This window comes from Actinia tenebrosa, unplaced genomic scaffold (assembly GCF_029948245.1).
Source record: "Actinia tenebrosa isolate PJP-AT-01 unplaced genomic scaffold, QUT_ActTen_1.0 PGA_scaffold13__45_contigs__length_12533684, whole genome shotgun sequence".
NCBI classification, from domain to species: Eukaryota; Metazoa; Cnidaria; class Anthozoa; order Actiniaria; family Actiniidae; genus Actinia; species Actinia tenebrosa.
In genome coordinates, this window is record NW_028292573.1 from 11,569,801 (window position 1) to 11,588,899 (window position 19,099).

A 19,099-nucleotide genomic window follows, 5' to 3' on the forward strand; every position below is an offset into this window, starting at 1 on the left:
AATTTGTGGGATGTCCTGTTTCCGCTTCATCAAACTTGGCAGAAATACGAACCAAAACACAAGTCCGATAATGGACGATCGACAACCTTGGCCGGAAAAAAAAATTCGCGATTTATTTCGAAAGGAAAAACATTTTAAAAATAAAATAAGCCCTTCTCCTTTCATTCAGTAAGAAATTCATGACCCTAGCTCCTATTGAGTCAACAATGAAACAGCATGATGACCCTCTCCTTCGAAGCCCTAGCCCCCCCCCCCCCCCCACCCCCCAATAAGAATCCTATCTTCCCTAAGACACTGCTCTATAGCCACGAAGCCTTTGTCCATCCAGTAAATGAATACTGCTCTTCTGTGTGGGACCCCTTCGCAGTCAAAAGCTTTTTACAGGTGGAAATGGTTGAACGTAGGCTCCCTAGGTTGCAATCGTCATGACAGCGTCACTTATTTGTCAGTATGTAAGATTAATTCAGAAATAACTCAGCTTATTGAGATGATAGAGACAACTATGTAGTTCCACTCATTCATCTGAACACACAGTTAATTATTTTATTTTTACTTCTTTCCAAAAACCTTTGAGGAAAGAAACACTATGTGGCCTTAAGCAATCACTTGAATACTTTAACGGAGCAATTTCCATGATAACGTATTAATTGGGGGAGGGGAGGGGGTTACAATCCCTCCTCCTCGCCTAAAAAAAAAGAGAGAAAGAGTAGAGACTATGTTCGCAGGGAAACTGTTGCCAAGGTAAGGAAAAACAATATTTCAAACAATATTTACAGGTGGTTGATTTAAGTTGCTACTTATCCAACATAACGATCATTCTAGATTATATTTATAAAGATGTTGAAACTCCATTTCTACATGGTTTGAAGTAAAGCTTTCTTCTTAACGTGCTTTCCATTTGTGGCACTTGTTTTTCTCCCAATTGATTGGTTAACTCGTTAATAACCATGGTTACCATACTCAACATGTCCTCGTTATCTACATTTTCTTTCAACACTTTTACGAGACTTTGAATAAAAAAAGTCCCATCCTGACTATTACGAAACGATTCATGTCCTCGAAAACAGCTGTGTACTACTAGAGTATCTAGGACGTCAGAAGTTAAGTAGGACCTTGAAGGGGATGACTGTTGTTCCGTTGCACTTCCATCATGTTCACCACCTCTATTATGTTCAGTCTGAGCAACACACCGACATGCTTGAAAAAACAACAACTTTGGCTTGCCTGTAAATGTACGACCCAGTATCATATTAAACAAACCAAGGATTATAGACCATGTAATTGGTACCGTGTCTGAACCGTAAAAACAGTCGTCACTACCATGACTCATGATACATAAACCAAAGCAATCGTAATTGGAAAAATCTTTTTGGAAAATGTCGTTAATATTGTCTAGAATCGTTTGAGCATTCGGATCATCACATAGAAGTTTAATTTCAAAACCTAGCAAATCTTTGAATACAGATTGTAGGTTTTTCACGTCTTGTTCAGAGCCCGTACGTTCTTCAACACCCGTTGATGAGTTAAACTTGTTGACATTGACGATTACGAAATAACCCCTTGGAAATGTTGTGCGCATCTCATACACTCTGTCGCGGCTCAAGGTCTCCTGAAATGGAAAAAAACAACAACAATTGAACAAACTAAGGAAGAACAAAGGAAGAAAAGATGCAAGCAAGCAAGCAAGCAAGCAAGCAAGCAAGCAAGCAAGCAAGGATGCAAAGCATCCGCAGCTAGGAAGCAAAGAAATCATTATGATAATGATAATGATGATAATCATCATCATCAACTTTTTATTTATACTCGGATTTAAGAGTAGCAGAGAATGCTAATATCTCCGAGTCCACTCACACGCACTACCACAACATTGATTATTATTTAAGGTATATTTCACCATACCCTCGTGCCTTCTGTTTCACCAGTAGAAAGTTGGCACAAAAAAGAATTGTCAATTTCTTTGTAAAGTGAAATAGTAAGTTCTCTATTCCTTTCGTTTTCATTCTGAATGTCTTCTTTTCTCCGACAGACATTTATCTCTGCGACAAACTTTTCGTCTTTTAAAAACCTGACGAAGAAAATGAGAAATAAAAATTATAAACAACACTATTACTTTGAAATAAAAGCACAAATGGGTTTTCCATTTGTTTATGTTAACAAAGAAACGTATAGGCAATGAAATTATACTCTACGGATGAACACGCGGTCTGAAATAGAGAAACACTACGAATTTGAATCGTATACTTTCCAAATTTAAGATATCGTGAAAACAAATTTTCGTTTTTGTGTTCAGATGCTGAAAAAAAACTACGTCACCATTTAGCCTTTATTTAACTTTCATTTCTGTAAAACGTTCACTTACACAAGAATGACTTTTTCCTGCTCGTTCCTTTGGTATTTTTCCTTAAAGTCTCCTCCTACCTTAACCAAGGCTTTGTCACCTTGTCGCAGTGGACTCACCGAGGTTGCAATAGCCAGCACTTCATGAGATTCTTATGTTAAGACAAAGAAAAAACGGGTCACATTTATACGGGGATGGGAGAGACACATATATAGTAGAGCGGGCTGTATGATAGTTGGGGCAAGGGGATAGGCAGGGGATGCTTCGGGGATCCCCAAGACAGACCTTTAGGGACAGGGGATCATAGCATAGGCCAGCCCTGGACATACCTCTATAGATCTCAATATTTTCGCGTATAGCAAAGATAACGATTTTAAAAATTCAAAATTGATTTGCAGTTTGGTTGCTTTGACAACTTTATAAATGACCAGCAATAGTCTTAACTGATGCACTCAGGAATATTGAGCTTCATGGAGGGACGCAGGGAGAGATATGTAGTCATAATTAGGTTGGACTGCAGACAGGGGAGCACGCAGCAGTTCACCTTGTACCCGCTGGAAAATTGGAAAGGTTGTACTTTCATATTTACTTTTCATGTCTTTCATGTGTCTTTCATTGTGGTTAGCAACACAAGTTAGGGTCACTTTGAGAGCCTTCAACATACTAACAGGCCGTCTATGCTCATCTTTCGCTTTGAAAAGTCCAACACGAACAAATAGGGGCGGCGAAGAAATCAAATCTCTCACAATCATTTGCAACTTCTGCAACGGCACGGATGGTACCAAAAGCCACAGCCTTTGAAAAAAAAGATACACTTCAAAATTAAAAAAAAGGAATGATAGAGATACCAACAGACCATCGTTGTTTAAAAAAGCTTGCCATCAATAGGTAGTATAGAAATGCTTTTCATGGATGACTACTGGGAAGGCTTACTATGAGCGTGTACATTGAGAGATTTTTAGCCAGATAAGTTTAATACGCATACAAGCTTATAATACGTTACCATGAAAAACGCTGCACTTGTAGCTCTACAAAACATTTCTGATCTGTCTTTATTTCTTTGTAAATTATCTGGTCTGTAATGTCCTCCCACTTATTTTCAAGAATGGTTTCAGGTTCGCTTGGAAGACGCATTAAATTTACTTTTTCCACAGGACATTTCGCGGGACAAGGGTGTGGCATCCTTATGGTGACGGTTTTTTGGAGACCAACACCTTCAAAACCATCCACCAATAATATTGGGCAAGTATATCCATACTCATCGTTTTCAAGGTACTTCCTCTGTGTCATTAGTAACAACTAGGATATAAAAGTAAAGCGTTAAGATTTTAGAGTCATTTGCATGTGTTTAGTGATACTTCGACTGACAGACTACAGGAAAGCGATGCGGCAGAATTATTGATTGATAGATATTGTGCATGTCATTATCACTAAATTTGACACAATTTACTACCAGATTTTTACACATTTTTGCATCGATTCTGAACATACGAGGTATTTTCACTTCAAACCTCTTGCGAATTTTACTTACTTTCAATGTTCCTCCTACGGTCTTGTCAACAGCTCCTTGAGGGAACTCAATCGTGACATCATCGCACACAGAAGACCTGACAACACATCCTTTGGGTGTGACTTGGAATCGATCTGTGATGAGTCTGGTTACAACTGCTAAGATAGTCAGTTTACTGATCTGAACTCTAATGTAATCTTTTCTGCATCGTCCAAGGGTTGAGCCTCGTGATTCTTGTTCTGTACGTGGTAGAACAAAAGATATTTGTCATGTTGTGATTACTTCGATTAACGATCGTTACACTACTTAATTTCGTTTCTTATTGTCATTACCTCTTATGCTAAAAACGTCCTAAACAGATCCTTGAAATCGAATTATCGTGGATCCATTGACTTTTAATACAAGTGTTCACCTCGCTTTCTTTGCTTTAATGCTTTGCAGACTCACAGAACGGGGACTCCTCATTTTGAACCGAGCGCGGAAAAAAATTGTTTAGCGGGCGTGGAGAGGACACAACAGGTGTGCACTCTCTATTTCTTCATTACATTTAAAGGCGAAGGTTGAAGAGTAAACAAAATATTAAAGGAGTAAATCATATAGTTTGATGAGGTGTCTGAGGTGTACCGTGCCGTGCACTCCATTTTGTAGCAGATACACAACCTTTTACATAGAGAAGTCTCTTGCATGCATGTTATGACATAGGTGGGCGAAGGGTAACGAAATTCGTTTCAGTTGCTTAATTATTATTTAAGTTGCCAACCAGAAATCTATTGGACAATCCAACGAAACAAAGTTACAAAATATATTGATAGAAAGGATATTCAATAGTCAGTAGCTCATACAGGGGCTCGAGAAAAAAATCCGAGTCCACCTATTTTTTAGAATGGTTGACACCTTAACATCACAATGACGGTGTTTATAAATATGACATCCACCTATACCTTTTAGTTCTTCCCATACATCTCTATCTTGATTGAAGGCCAGTACAGTAGTTTCATAACCATATTCTTTTCCAGGTCCAGAATGCATTAAAGTCATAGTAATAGGCTCATTGAGTTCCACAGTCTTACTGGAACTCAATTCCAAGAAATAACTAACACTTGTAGTTATTCCTGCCATGGGCGGTTGACAGCGACAAGGGTCAACTTTGTACTTGACTTTAACTGGTGTGTTCACGGCATTGCGTGGAACTTCAAGAAAAAAGAAATCGCTTGAGAAATCATAGTATCCTCCTTTGTCGTCTCTGCAAAGCAACAATACCAACACAACATTAATTAAGAATACCAGATAGAAAAGTAAACACAATAATAAAACAAAAAAAAGGAATCAGTAACGCTTACAGTATTATTACGTCTGTCCCCTCTCCCGCTCGAGCATCAGCATCAGTATCAGCATCAGGCTTTTTTCCAGCGTCAGCGTCAGTCTCCTTTAAAGCAACAATAAAGAAGTTGCATGAACATTTCAATTTTACTCATAAGACCTTTTTTGACTATTTTGCAACCAGACCACTAGTATAATACAGGACATGTATACTCCCACAATCAGGGTTCTTTCCAGCATCAGCGTCCATCTCCTTTATTGCAACAATAAAAAAAAAACGTGTATGACGAATGTAGGTTTAACATCCAAAACTTTCTTTTTTTTACACCACTAACATTTTGTAAAGACGTTCACGATGACAGGAAGACGTTTTCGAATTTGAATTTGCATGCAGTTCACGTGGGTATGTGCTGACGTTTTCAGTCGGAAGGCAATATGCAATAATGCATGGAAACTGGTGAGTATAGCCATTGCTCACCAATACTACCATGCAGTTGAGTAGGCAGTATATTATTTTCATTTCCTAGGATCCTCCTAGTTTGTGCAATGCCTTGATGTTTTCATTGTGTTTACTAACTACAGATCTTTTATATAACTGAACTAAAATATTTCCTTACCTTGCGAATTTTCTCCATTTTTGGTCCATACTCTTCCAGTTTGCCGTTCTCGTCCAGGTCCTCACACATTCCTTTAAGTTTATCACAAATTCTTTTTCTTACAACACTGTGGTTGTCTTCAGGTAAAGACTCCTCCATTACAAAAGCCTCTTCATAACTGCCTAGAGCTGCTTCATAGTCACCTTTAAGTTCATGAATGACCCCAATCAGGTACAGAATCCTCACGGTCTCTGGGTGCTTACCAAGGAGCGCGTTTCGTATTTTGAACGATTTCCCCGAAAACACAAGGGCCTGGTCATACTTTTCAAGTACGATAAGAATGTTTGCAAAGTTTCTTTGGAACGTTGCTGTGTGGACTGTGTCATTTACTCCAAGTTCTTCTTGCAGACTTAATGCTTTCTCCAAGTATTGAGCAGCCTTTTCATAATTCTCATAAGTCGCACTCCAAGACGTTTCTTCCTTACCAAGTGCTTCGTAGACCTGTGATAGCTGATTGTAGTATGTTGGTATATCGAAATGTTTCTCACCACCAACAAGTTTGATTTTCATGTCCATGGCTCGCTGGTAAAACGTCAATGCCTCTTTTGGCTTACCACATTCCATGTAGCAATTTCCAATAAGATTTAATGTCCTTGAAGTAAGAGTATGATCACCGTAGACCTCCTTGTGTATGGCAAGTGACTGTTTTAAATCGCATAGAGCTTGTCCGAGAAGCCGCTCCTTTTCGACTTTACTCGATTTGTCTATCAGGTTTGCACTGGTCATGCACTTTATTCGACCACTGCAGTACTTGCACAATCCTTTTGCAGCCTTCAGCTTCTCAGGCTTCAATATTAACATGGCTTTTGCTAGCGACATTTCAGCTCTTTTTAGTGCTTCACAAGCACTTTGTGTTCCCTCCATGTCAGCCAGCTGGATAGACTCCCAACATCTAAAATTGGCACTAGATAACCAGCTTCCTGTGGGAAAAAGATAAAATAAGATAAAACTTAACTTCAATAATTTTTCATTGTATACCTGACTTGGTTCACGCATATTCTGAACGAAGTGACTAAACGTCCGGCAATCCGAAATTTTCCCATACATATTTTCCCGCATTTCTCTTAGAAATTGGCTAATCTTTTTTTTTTATTATTATTATTTTTGAACCTGTTTATCTTTATCGCAGGCTAACAAAACAAGAAACGAAAAACAATATCAGACTGAGTAGCATGTCTAATTCACGTCTTGATACGGCGAGACATTGCTGCTGAGTCTCCATAGCCATATAGGCTAATGTTTATGTATACAATACACAACACACTGACCACATAGATCATGCTGGCAGCATTTACGGATGGAGGAAATCCGAAGAACCCAGAACTGATTTTTTTCCGGGTTAAGGTTATTGCATCCACAGCAATCTATCTCGCGACCCGACCTGTAGGACTCACAATGCCGTGATATTTTACTTTTATGCCACCCTTAACATTCCCTGCTAGCAGTGCCTATTTTCTTTTGTTTTGGTTGAGAGAGAAAAATAGGCTCTGCCGATGTAGGACGTTATTTCTGTCGCGCATGCGTGGAGTAACTTCGCAACGCTGTCATGATTTTGACAGCCGCTCTCGTCAAACAATGTTTGGCGCCACGGTGTGTTCATTTGCTCATGCGCACTACATGTAATCGGTTTTAAAACTGGTTTTGTTCGTCCACGATCGTGGAAGGCGGGGTATCAAAGGAAACGCTCTACATCGGCAGAGTCTCCTTCCTCCCCGCCTGAAAGAAGGAAGAGAAAGAGAAGAGAGACTCTGCTAACAGGGAACCCTTAACAGCAAAAGAAGGAAAACACTAGTAAACTAAAGGAGAATTAACGAACAAATGCCTTGCTCACAAATTATTTCAAAAATTAGTTTTAAGGCATCATGATGCAAACCATGGCTTAATGAATATATACCTTTCTTTTCCATAATCTTTGCCCATTCACCAAAAAGCTTTCTTCTTTCTTTAATACTCTTGAATGCTTCAAACAGTATAGCCACACTTCCTGTCTCCTCAACATCTTCAGATTGAAGAATCAAGTCAAGAGTTTCCTTCCGGGTCGTAAGGTCAATGAATAATTCGAGATTGGCTTTGTCTTCTTCAAGCTCTTTGTATGTACCAACAAAATCTTTATTTAAATTCTTTGCAAGTTGAGTAAATATCTTGGAAAAGTGTTCGGCAAACTGATTTTCTGCTTTCTCGTACGCATGTTTGTAGACCGGGTCTTTATTACACAGATACGAAGTAACAAACTCTCTGAAGAGTGCATGAAAGTCATACTTCCTCTCTCCATTAACATCTTCTGCTGTAAGGATTTTGTGTGTTGCTAACATTTCAAGGTCAATCTCTGCATTATAACCTGAGGAAATGTCAGCAATTTTCATTGCAGTGGACACAGAGAAAGGCCTTTGGAGAAGAGAAATCTTTACAGCAACTTGTTTCAGCGGATCACTTGGTAGAGAATCAAACTGTAAACTAATACAAACACACTTATCTGGTACCCCCTTGCTTTTCAGAGCATTCAATTTCTCCAGCACTTTTGAAGGTTTGGAGTAATTTTGCCGCTGCAATTGCTCTGCTCCCTTAAGTAGGTAGGGTGTATTGCGACAAAGAACAACAATTTCAACCAGTGCTTTACTATCCTGGTCATCACTGGTCTCATCATTTAGTCTCCAACTCATCATCTGCCTGGAGGCTTCCTTGGTTAAAGGCTGCACTTCATATTCACTGAAATACATAATCTCCAACATAGAGTCCTTTATCTGTATTCTAGAGGTAAGTATTACCTTCAAGCTCCCTCTTTTACTTGCTTCAGAACTCATAATGGTTCTGAGAAATTCCAAAAATTCTTTTCTCCTATTTTGATCAATTTCATTCTCATTTGTCAGGAACTGTTCAACATTATCAAGAATTAAGAGTGTTTTAGTTCTTAAATCTTGAAGATGAGTGTAGATTCTTTCCTTGCTGTAGTCCCATGGTGTTAGCTTGAACTTCTGGAGTACTTCGAAATAAACAGTCTTTGTGTCTTTTGTACCTCTCAGATCAATAACAACAGGTTCAAAGTCTTTCTCCAGCTTTTTAGAAACTTCTTTGGCCAAAGTGGTCTTCCCTACTCCTGAATCTCCAAACAAGTTGACTCCTGGTACGCGATGATTCTTTACAAGCTTTAGAATGTTACTCACATCAGCATCCCTACCGACAAAATCATCTTGCCGTGGCGAAGAAGCTTCCTTGTAGCTAGTAAGTAATTTCAAAATTTCCTTAGTGTTTTCCGATGTTTTCTCAGCTAAAAATTCCAATAATTTCTGATCTCCATCATCATCAATCGCTCCCAGTTCGTAAAGTTGTGTCAAGGCTCCATACAAGTTAGTTTGGTCGAAGGAATCTTTTCTGGTTGGATAGAGTCTTTTCAATTCATGGATGACATCTGATGCTTCGGCTTGATCAAACTTTGTAGAAAACTGACGTAAAAGCGAGTCGAATGATGCAGTCCTAACGACGACAACCTCTGCCATTTTTTCGAGTAGTTATATCACATATTTATAGCCTAGAAATTCTACTCGTAAAGCCTTACTGTCATGCCTTATTGGAAGCCAAACGATTGACCCCGAGCACGATCTCATCTCGTCTACGTAAACAGTGATTGATAAGAAAACATCACGCCATAGCTGGCCGAATTATGCAGGAATTCAACGACAATTCATTCACATTTCAATGTCAGAAGCGAGTAAGAAGGGTCCCAACTTTTACGTTTGCCTTTTTTCTTTTTAAGGACCTAAAGACAAATAGATCTTAAGCGAAGTCAACGCCAATATTTCAATTAGACATTTGCACAAAGGCTCCAAACCAGGCTGACTCCAAACTGAATGAATGAAGCATTTCGTTTTTTATGAAATTTAATACCAGATACTTTCTTCCGGCTTGGCGATCGCGGGCGCAATATTTTCTGAGCAAACTATCTTATTTCTTGAGATTTTTTCTCTGGGAATTAGGAAGGTTTCCAGTTTCTAATCATTTTTTTCCTATTACGAGAATTTCGAAATATTTAGGAAGGAAGGAAGGAAGGAAGGAAGGAAGGAAGGAAGGAAGGAAGGAAGGGAGGGAGGGAGGGACAGGAAAAGATTGAGGTGTACACATACTTTCTTAGATAACGAAGGAATCTCAAGTCAGTCCTATTTATATTCATGTATCTAATGTTCTTCAAAATATTTTCTTCGTTTTCGATTTATTTGTTTGGTTTCCTAAATGGGAAAGGGAGACTTGGGTAACACTATTTTTCATAATAACATTTTACTGAATAGCTTTTATTTGAACATTATTCCTTGTTTTCATCATTTGATACCCACAAATGATCGTCGAACAATCCGTACAACGCATTTTGGAATAAAAATAAGAAAATTCAAAATCTTACTTTTTTATACTGTACAAAAATTGAAGAAATGTGTTAGATAACGATAGCATTATTAGATACATAATATGATCTATATTCTTTAAATGTAATAAATTAGCAGCAAACTTAGTGATGAAATTTCATTAATACTATTGAAGTTAATGGTGTACCGCATTATTAGTTATAGGACCACTAAGGTGAGATGAAATTTAGCCATAAAAATTCATTGATACCATCAGTCACATTAATGGTGTACTTCAAGGATTAGTTATGGGACCACTGAGGTAAAATATCACCTAGAATATTACCTATAGGGAGCCGAATATCACAAGTAAAGTAATGAAAAATAAATTTCAACCCAGTTCATATTACACTAATTATACTACTAATTATACTAAGACGTGGGCATTTTAAAATTAATTGACCTAAAGGCCAGGAAATCAGTCGAGATTTAGAGCTTTGCTCCAAATTTTTTTGAGCTCAACTCCAGAGAAGAGTATGCGAATGTAATACCGAATACACTAGTTAACTTTGTTTCAATTGAGGTCATGAACTTGAAGGTTGTGAATTCCCACTGTTGCATTTACCAACAAGTATTATGCACTTTACCCTGTTTGTCAGACACGTGATATATTTACAAAAATCAATAGCGTTCACACCCACCGTACAGTGTGAGAATAACTTGCCACACTAGCAAGCTCAATGCGTTTTTTGTTTTGTTTTTAATTTCCCGTTTTTACCATCCCAAAGACCACTATCTATTTTTTAGTATATGTCTGCAGGAGTATGGTAAATTTAAAATTAGTTTAGCAGACACCTCTGGCCTACAATTATATTAGTATTTCCCTCAAAATGACCCCAGGAAAAAAAGAAGAAAACAGTAGAGTAGATGAAGGTAACTGCTCTCGAATACATTGGGCCGAGAGTGCACCAAACCCAATGTTTGGTTCGCCTTTTTTACGAAACAATAGCTCCAAGACGAGGTTGGCCTTCATGTGTTCAAATATTTACTATGTTTTATCAAGTGCAACCTCGACTTGGAGTAATTGTTTCGAATCAAGCGAATTCGATAAAGGTCTATATGGACGTCTCGTAGAAAGAAAGGGAATCGAAATCATGGGGGATTGCTAGTTGTGAGAGAAAAGGAAAGGCAATCCAGCTATGTGCCTTCAAGAGAAAAACGATGTCAAGGATTTTGCAGAGCTGTCTCGTTATAATGTTCCCCTGGCCTGTTCTTTTCTCAGCTTGTCGTAGCACGGTTTACAAACTCGTACTGGTTTGTATATTCGTAGACGTTGAATCGATGACTCGTACTTGCTACATCTGGTAATATGTTGAAATACAAATCAGAAATTTTTTAAATGATACTGGATTTGAAGTCATGTTCATTAGATATAAAATTGGGGGGAGGGGGTACTTGATAATAGTAAACTAGAAGGAAAAGGAAACCACTCAGAATAAAAACCCAAAGTAAAATACCAAAAGTAACATACGAATGACGAAACATAACGAAACGACATACAGACAAATATACAGACATACAGATAGATAGGGAAAAAACCAGACAGACAGACAGATACAGCGAGTCAGATAGATAGATAAACAGAAAGACAGATAAACAGATAGACATTCACTATCACCATTAAACATCACTATTATCCAAAAGGTAGTTAAAAAAGTACGTCAAAAAATAACCATCAATAACAACAATGAGAATAAAAGACAAAATTTCACCAAGATGAATACGAATACTTGATGACCCCATTTTTACCGCCCTAAATATGTCAGTAATTGATAGGGAAATAGCGTACTTGGCACAGAAGAGTTTTCCACAGTCTCTACAATGATGTCTTCTCTCAGCGAATGTGAATCGTACGTGACATTGAGTACAAGATTCGGCACCTTCATCTTTTATCCAATGATCTGCTGGCATGCGTCCTAGTAAGTAAAAGAAGGGAATATTTAGTATTACTCGTGCTCGAGATGGAAAAATTCTCTTTTAGTCAACTATTTTTGTGGTTCCGTCACCAATTGTCTTCTGGACTTTACGGTGCACGCGCTGTGTGCCGCTTAACACAAAGAGTGTGTACTGCAGGCAGTGTGACGCACGCGACAAAATCGTATGGACAGTTTTTGCGAGTGTTCTTACCAGCGGCATCAGTAACAGACCAGCTGTATATTCGACCTCTGCCATCACCAACAAATAACCTACGATGGTCTCTGGAGAACAAAGTTGAATTGATATGATGTGTGTTTACTGGTCAGTCTTTATAACTAACGTTGTCACCGCCACAAAGGTGGAAAAAAGGCTTTGTATAGGATGGTGAAGGGGGAGGGAAATGAGTCACTCCTGATGAGCAAATATCACATATGCAAAAGGCGCATGCTTCCAGTAAACGCTAGGCCCGCATTTCTTCTCATTTTGAAGGCATCCCTGTGTAGGAAAGGGTTGTACAGCCACCCACTGAACCTTCTATAATACTTTCCGCCTCCACCCGCTGTATAAGTGGGCAAGTTCAACTGCATCAGGTATTAGTTCAACAAGTAATCATAAATCTATCTGGATAAGTTTTTGTTACTATTGATAGATCCCTATTGCTTAGGTCTAATATTTTCCCATTTCAGAACATGTCATTCTCTTGATTACCTTTTGTTTCTATAGCGTTTGCGCATGAGAAGACAAATGAATATGAACACAGCTCAAACAAAGAATCTTATTTTCAAGGGAATAACACATGGTCTGAAATGGAGAAATATTCTGCCCAAGGTAAAAGGGTCCAGAGATAAGCTTACTTGGATATCAAGAGAGCTGTGACAGCGGCAGGAGCCATGTTATCGTCCCTTACAAATGACGTATGCATGGTTAGCTTGTGACGTAATGTCAGGCGACGCCGCCAAACTGTGTAAATATGATAATAGCAACAATTGAATAAAATTGGTCTTCGTTGTTGTATTGTTGTTAGACAATTATTATATATGTTTATCAATATTAAAGCAAATAATATTGAAAATAGTACTTTTTAATCGCAATGTTTGAGAATTGAAGTTTTTTTTTAGCAAAATCTCTCGAATTCTTTGGTTAATGACGTCAAAGTCGCCATGTTGGATGGCTTCAATAAAAGATTTAGTCTTGGTTTCTTTTGTCAAATTCAACCAAAATAGCGGCCACGTCTTTTGTTCTTTTATTCTCACAGGAATGACGCTCGCCAACTATTTGGGTCGTCCTTCACGAATTTGCAAGATGTGATCCTATTGGAAGGCGCACATGTGTAGAACAATAGAAAACAATGACCCTTCCCCAACCCCGCCCCTAAACCTAACCAATCACAGGGGACGTTGCGAATTCGTGAAGCCTAACCCAACTATTTGTAGAAAACGTTCTGCTGAAACGTACGCATGCGCAAACACTCATTTCTCGGGGGTAAATCAATGATTGCTACGGCAATAACTACCTGGCTTTGGTTTTGCCTCTTTCTGGTTTTGCTTCTCATTCTCGATAATTACGTATTCCTCATCCAAAGTGCTTGAGTCTTGACTCGTTTGAGACAACTTTGAAGCCCTAACCATATTTTCGCGCTCTTCTCCCCCTTCAGGGGTTGGGACAATACCAATGTCTTCAATTTCTTTTGAAGGATCACTTTCCTTGTCACTCTGAGGCTGCTCGTCCTGGCTTTTATTTTCCTCAATGGGCGGAGTCTGTTTAGGAATATCAGGAATTGGATCTGGATCGGGATTGGGAGTTTTGGAATCCACTGTTTGGATTTCCTGTGCTTTTTCAGACGGTTCTTCTGGGATGGTATCTTTTCTTGGAAGAGAATTTCCGGTTACCGACTTCTTGGGTTTAGGGCTCTTCAGTTCAGCTTCGTCGTAAAATTCAATTCCCCACATCTAAAAAAGCAAACGATTTTTAGGATGAGCTTTAGCAAAAAGAAAGAAGAATAGACATTTTCGTGAGAATCAGGCATATGGTGGAAGATAATTCTCTTACCCTGACTACTCCATCAAGAGATCCCGTTAGAATAACGTTTTCTTCATCCCAGTCAGACAGCTACCGGAATAAAGGAATAATTCATTTTAGTGGGCATATCTTTCTTTTCTTTTCTTTTCTTTTCTTTTCTTTTCTTTTCTTTTCTTTTCTTTTCTTTTCTTTTCTTTTCTTTTCTTTTCTTTTCTCTTCTCTTCTCTTCCCTTCCCTTCTCTTCTTTATTTCTTTCTTTTTTCTTCCTTCCTTCCTTTTTTCCTTCCGTCAGTCAGAAGTAACATGTAGCAAAACGTAAAAAGAGAGGAAGAAAGGCAAGGGAAAGAGGAGGGTGGATTACTATTAATACTTACTTCAGACATGGCACAGCATTGAATATGATTGTTAGTCTGCAGGGACGTGTTGTCTTTGACGATCAGCTGCCCATTGACTGACCACACGTAAAGATATGTGCCAGCACACGTGGTGATATCGCCCTGGTAACAGAAAATAACTATCCAAGTTAGCCTCTCTAAACAAGCAAGGGAATAACCATTCTCTCTTAATTTCACTAGGTTAATGGTGGGTGTTTAATTTTTGAGAAAAAAATACCGTCCTTTTTAACTAGGATAGAATTTAATAAGCCAGTGGCTAACAACATTCCAACAAAAAATGTGTCTGTTGAATGGTAAAACAAGCAAATCTTCCTCAAATTTGATAGAGTTACCTGCCAATCAGAGGAATAATAGGTACAAGTGATCCAAATTGCGTGACTACTACATACCGTCAGTTCGTTGATTGCTATAGCGGTTATGGGCGCAGCGTGACCAGATAATTGCCTGACGTAGGTTAGTTTACTAAGATCCCATATTATGCACGTTTGGTCCTATGGCAAAAAAAAAAAAAAAGAAAGAAAAAAAAAATTCAACGAAAATAATCATCGTTAATTTTAAAACCTACGCCTATGTTTTTCCCTTTTTTATTTTTATACAAATATTAATCATATCAAAAATTACACAGTCACAAGTTAAGCGAGTGGTAAGTCCATTAGCGCAGGGAGGGTGGGGCATGGGGGAAGCATGTGCCCCCCTACATTTTTGGTAATTAATTGGAGGACTTTTTCATTCTGGGTGACCCCACCCCCAATTCTTCTTCGCTATGCCCCTGGGTAAATCATTTAAGCATGCCCATACCTCAGAGCCGCTGACAATTAGTTGGTAGCAGGTAGACACTGCTAGGCACGTGACAGAGGACTGGTGACCATACAAGACCTGGTGACAAAAACCGTATCGTGATGAATTATGCATAATCAATACTACAAAAGGATGTGGCTGAAATCATAGGTGGTGAAGCAGTAGTGCACTAAGCTTGCACATCTGGGCCCGGTTGTACGAAGGGTGGATAGTGCTATCCAACGAATATCCGCATGCAACTAGGCCCATGGATTTTGGGTTTGATTGCTGGACTCTCTATAAAATGTGCGAATAGTTTGTTGGGAATCCCCCTTGGTTTTTCTCCAGTTTATAGTTCTCCAGTTAAATATATCAACTTACTTCGTGTAGCAGTAATTGAGGCTTTCTGTCTCTGCTGCCTGCTTTAACGATATCCCAAACACAAACCAACTACAAATAAACAACAGTCAGATATTTGTAGCCTTTTTTTTCCGCACGGGATTCCATATCAGTAACAATTCGGTTTCAATGAAAATAATCAGATACAGACACCATAAACTCATGAGCTAATAACGCAAAAGGTTCTTTTAAATGGTATACAAATTTGTGATCAAGAAACGTTTCTAATGATGAATATGTTGTTTTTTTTCTTTGTGATTTCTATCATTCATTTTTCGTTTTCTCCCCCACTTACCGTGCTTGTTCCTCCAGTAATCAGTGTCCGTGAGTCTGGACAAGCAGCGCACAGTACTTGACCAATGTGGAAATGTTCGTAAACATTCATGATCTGAAAGAAAAAAAAAACAGATCTCATTTATTGCTGGGAGCAGAATTCACTTGAGTGTGAAATAGAGCGAATTTTGCGTGACTGAGAGAAACTCACGGTACGAACGTGCCGTGACTGTGTCACGCAGTGTGCGAGATGACACGTCACGGCAAGGAACGCGTGTAGAGTCTAAGACGTATTTTTCTTGTTGCATCTTTATTGAGTACAGTAATCACAGTACGTACGATAATGAAGTTATATAATAATAATAACCACTTTATTCTTATATAGCGCTATTTCCATTTTTGTCCAATGGCGCTTTACAAATTACAATTAAACACTAAAAATACCTTCTCGGTGTCATAGTAACCGATGCGCATGCTCAAGTCACCAAACGCCCAGGCGATATACCGGTTATAATTGGGAGGAATAAGAACCTGTTGATAAGTGATATAGAGATCAGAGATAACATACGAGCATTACCAAGAAAGTCAAAAGTCATGGCGGCCATGTTGGTGGTATCAACAATGGATGCTAATATGAGAAGTCTTTTTGTTAAGTACTACCAACATAGCCAACATGAAGTAACGTATTAACGAAGAATATCTAAACTTGACAGAATATAATACTCAAGAAAAAAGTAGTGGACCTTGCCTGGTGTCCGCTTAACAGAGATTTCTTTTTACAGTGAATGTGAGAAGAACATTTCAGCATCTTGCAACTAGCTGTTCATTAATTAAATTAGCTTAATAGTGGTATAGAGATCATTATAAATCCTTTTATTTAAGTGTCTAGTCGTTCTAGCGCATTCTCACTAATTGGAGAAAATTCATTGTCATACACAACCACTGCGTTCAATGTTCTATGCACGCAAAGCTTTTCTCACATGTTGATTGTTACGGAGGGAGGAAACCGGAAAAGACCCTCGTAGCATAGAAGAGAAAGAACACATCAAACAAACTCAATCCACATATTATGGTGTCCACACCTTGTTTTTCTCTACAGCCAGTATTCCTCTCTCTGATTGGTAGATCACGCCAACGGGAGCCTTCAGTTCTGAAAACATATCCAAGAATAACTAAGGATAACTAATAAGCTTTAAACTTTGTAAATTTCCTGTTTTTAAGGGGGAGAGGAGTGGAGCAAGGGGAAGGGGGCAAGGGGAAGGAAGCAAGGGGAAGGAGGCGAGGGGAAGGAGGCAAGGGGTAGGGGGCAAGGGGTAGTGCCGCAATGGGGTATTAGGTACCTACAGTCCCCTGGGTACATGCCCTGCTTACCTTTGACAGGCTGAGCTGATGGTACGAGGTTTGGTAAGTTATGGAAGAACAGCCGGTCAACATTGATGACACTTGTCAATCCTGTTTGTAGATCCGGTTCAACAGCACGAAAAACTTTTTTCTGTGGATGTGGCTTTCTGAACAACTGCAAAGATAAAACACAAAATACGCTTACTATAAAATACTTGTGTTCTTCATGCACCCAAGAAAATAGCTGGAGAGAAGTTTTGTATCATTATTTGTCATCATACACACCGAATCGAAATATAGCGACCAATATGAATAACTATTATTTACCACTGACTTGCGACTGACTAGCCTCGTGTTCACATGGAAACCTAAAAAAGTTTTAAACTTGATGAGAGGCTAGTCACTCGCTAGTCAGTGCAGAATAATACTAGTTACTTAAATTGCTCGTTATATATCGATTCAGTGTATGACATATCATCTCTTTGAAACACAAAATTCTAATGACTGGATTGTAAACTCGGTCTACAAATTGACCGCTTTAGGGTCCGAAAGAAATTCCATTCATGATCCTCGTAAAATTATTTTTAACACTCTGTGACGTCATTTTATCAGATTTGGTCATTTTTGCAGGAGGATATGAGGCCTTAATACCCAGTAAAGTTCTTAATGCGCGATAGATTTGATAGATTTGTATTGTTTTTTGGTTATACCGACCTGTTTAGGTGTCTGGCCAAAGTTGTTGATGAAGCCAATAGTAGCTGTCTTCTTGACCTGATCATCAATACCATGGATATCTACGTTGCCTTCATAAAACAAGTGATGGAACACATTGTGAGATTCTATTGCTCCTGGACCTTGCTGTCTGTAGCCAAAGATCAAATCGATCCATTCGTGTAGACGGGCGCTGACATAATCACACTCTAGGGCCTGAAGGGAATGAATACATTTTAAATATTGGTATGTAATTCTCTGCCTCAGTTTCCCTTAGAGAGGAAGATGAGAAACAGGGAAGGATTTTCATGATGATGATGATGACGATAATGACGATGATGACGATGATGATGATGATTGTTTATATAAATTACCGAGTTAAGGCAAGGCAAGGCAAGACTACGCAAGGCAAGGCAAGGCAAGGCAGGAGAAGAGAGAAGGAAAAAAAAGCAAAAGAATGCGAGGAAAAGAATAAGGAAAGGCAAAGACAATAGACGAACCAAACTCAAGAATATATACATATATACCTTTCTGTGCAGTCTAATGAATTCTCTAGGATCATCTTTAGCCCAGGTGGGTAGCAACACGTCTCCTAATGGCTCCCCGTTTTGCTTTGTACCTTAAAGAAAGCACAATGCATTTGAAACAACTACCTAAAACACACTAGAAAATACGAATATTATCAAAATAAACAAAATATGTGCTTCATTGCCAACCTTTCCACTTTGGGAATTACTTAGTATATATTTCTGAACAGTACTCGAACTTGCATCTCTGAAGATGACACTCGTTCAAAACTTTTAACAAACTTTTTACTTTTGTCTATGTATGTTTTATTAAAGATTATCCCTACCTAGATCAAAGTTGTTGTGGTTGGTAAGAAACTCGGGCAAATAGAAGAACTCTGGGATGAGTTCCTTGACATCATGGATGTTAGTCTCTGATGCTGATAACCAACTGTCCTTGATAGAGTGAAAGAGACGATCTGGCAGATCAAAATGGCCACCCTGTTAACATGAAGATACAGCATGTTAGTAGCGAAATAATTAAAA

General features: G+C 38.7%; 2 protein-coding genes across 2 annotated transcripts in view; both read right to left on the minus strand.

The window, feature by feature from the left end:
* Positions 1-523: 523 nt before the first annotated feature.
* On the minus strand, positions 524-9,669 carry LOC148911858 (uncharacterized). Its single transcript, XM_089029095.1, has 10 exons — positions 7,719-9,669; positions 5,786-6,744; positions 5,189-5,274; positions 4,790-5,091; positions 3,870-4,087; positions 3,342-3,637; positions 2,928-3,133; positions 2,360-2,489; positions 1,900-2,065; positions 524-1,609 (listed from the first exon to the last, which is right to left on the minus strand). Exons 1-10 carry the CDS (start codon positions 9,316-9,318, stop codon positions 830-832), a joined length of 4,743 nt encoding a protein of 1,580 aa, XP_088885221.1. The 5' UTR covers positions 9,319-9,669; the 3' UTR covers positions 524-829.
* Positions 9,670-10,086: 417 nt separating this feature from the next.
* The window catches only part of LOC116293207 (WD repeat and FYVE domain-containing protein 3), a 38,292-nt gene continuing 29,279 nt past the window's right edge, over positions 10,087-19,099 (minus strand). The window contains exons 49-65 of the mRNA XM_089029094.1: positions 18,901-19,054; positions 18,575-18,666; positions 18,051-18,263; positions 17,367-17,511; positions 17,078-17,145; positions 16,440-16,526; positions 16,018-16,110; positions 15,705-15,773; positions 15,345-15,422; positions 14,936-15,037; positions 14,526-14,648; positions 14,182-14,241; positions 13,646-14,081; positions 12,987-13,092; positions 12,343-12,413; positions 12,005-12,131; positions 10,087-11,516 (exon numbers count right to left, since the gene is read on the minus strand). Coding sequence (XP_088885220.1) covers positions 11,405-11,516; positions 12,005-12,131; positions 12,343-12,413; positions 12,987-13,092; positions 13,646-14,081; positions 14,182-14,241; positions 14,526-14,648; positions 14,936-15,037; positions 15,345-15,422; positions 15,705-15,773; positions 16,018-16,110; positions 16,440-16,526; positions 17,078-17,145; positions 17,367-17,511; positions 18,051-18,263; positions 18,575-18,666; positions 18,901-19,054 — 2,136 coding nt within the window. The 3' untranslated portion in view covers positions 10,087-11,404. The remainder of the gene's footprint in view (positions 11,517-12,004; positions 12,132-12,342; positions 12,414-12,986; positions 13,093-13,645; positions 14,082-14,181; positions 14,242-14,525; positions 14,649-14,935; positions 15,038-15,344; positions 15,423-15,704; positions 15,774-16,017; positions 16,111-16,439; positions 16,527-17,077; positions 17,146-17,366; positions 17,512-18,050; positions 18,264-18,574; positions 18,667-18,900; positions 19,055-19,099) is intronic.

Coding starts and splice junctions, on each gene's coding strand:
- LOC148911858 (XM_089029095.1), bottom strand. CDS start 9,318: ATGGCAGAGGTTGTCGTCGTTAGGACTGCATCATTCGACTCGCTTTTA. Junction 3,134..3,341: donor CAAGTGCAGCGTTTTTCATG/GTAACGTATTAT, acceptor TTTTTTTCAAAG/GCTGTGGCTTTTGGTACCAT. Junction 1,610..1,899: donor GTGAAACAGAAGGCACGAGG/GTATGGTGAAAT, acceptor TTTCCATTTCAG/GAGACCTTGAGCCGCGACAG.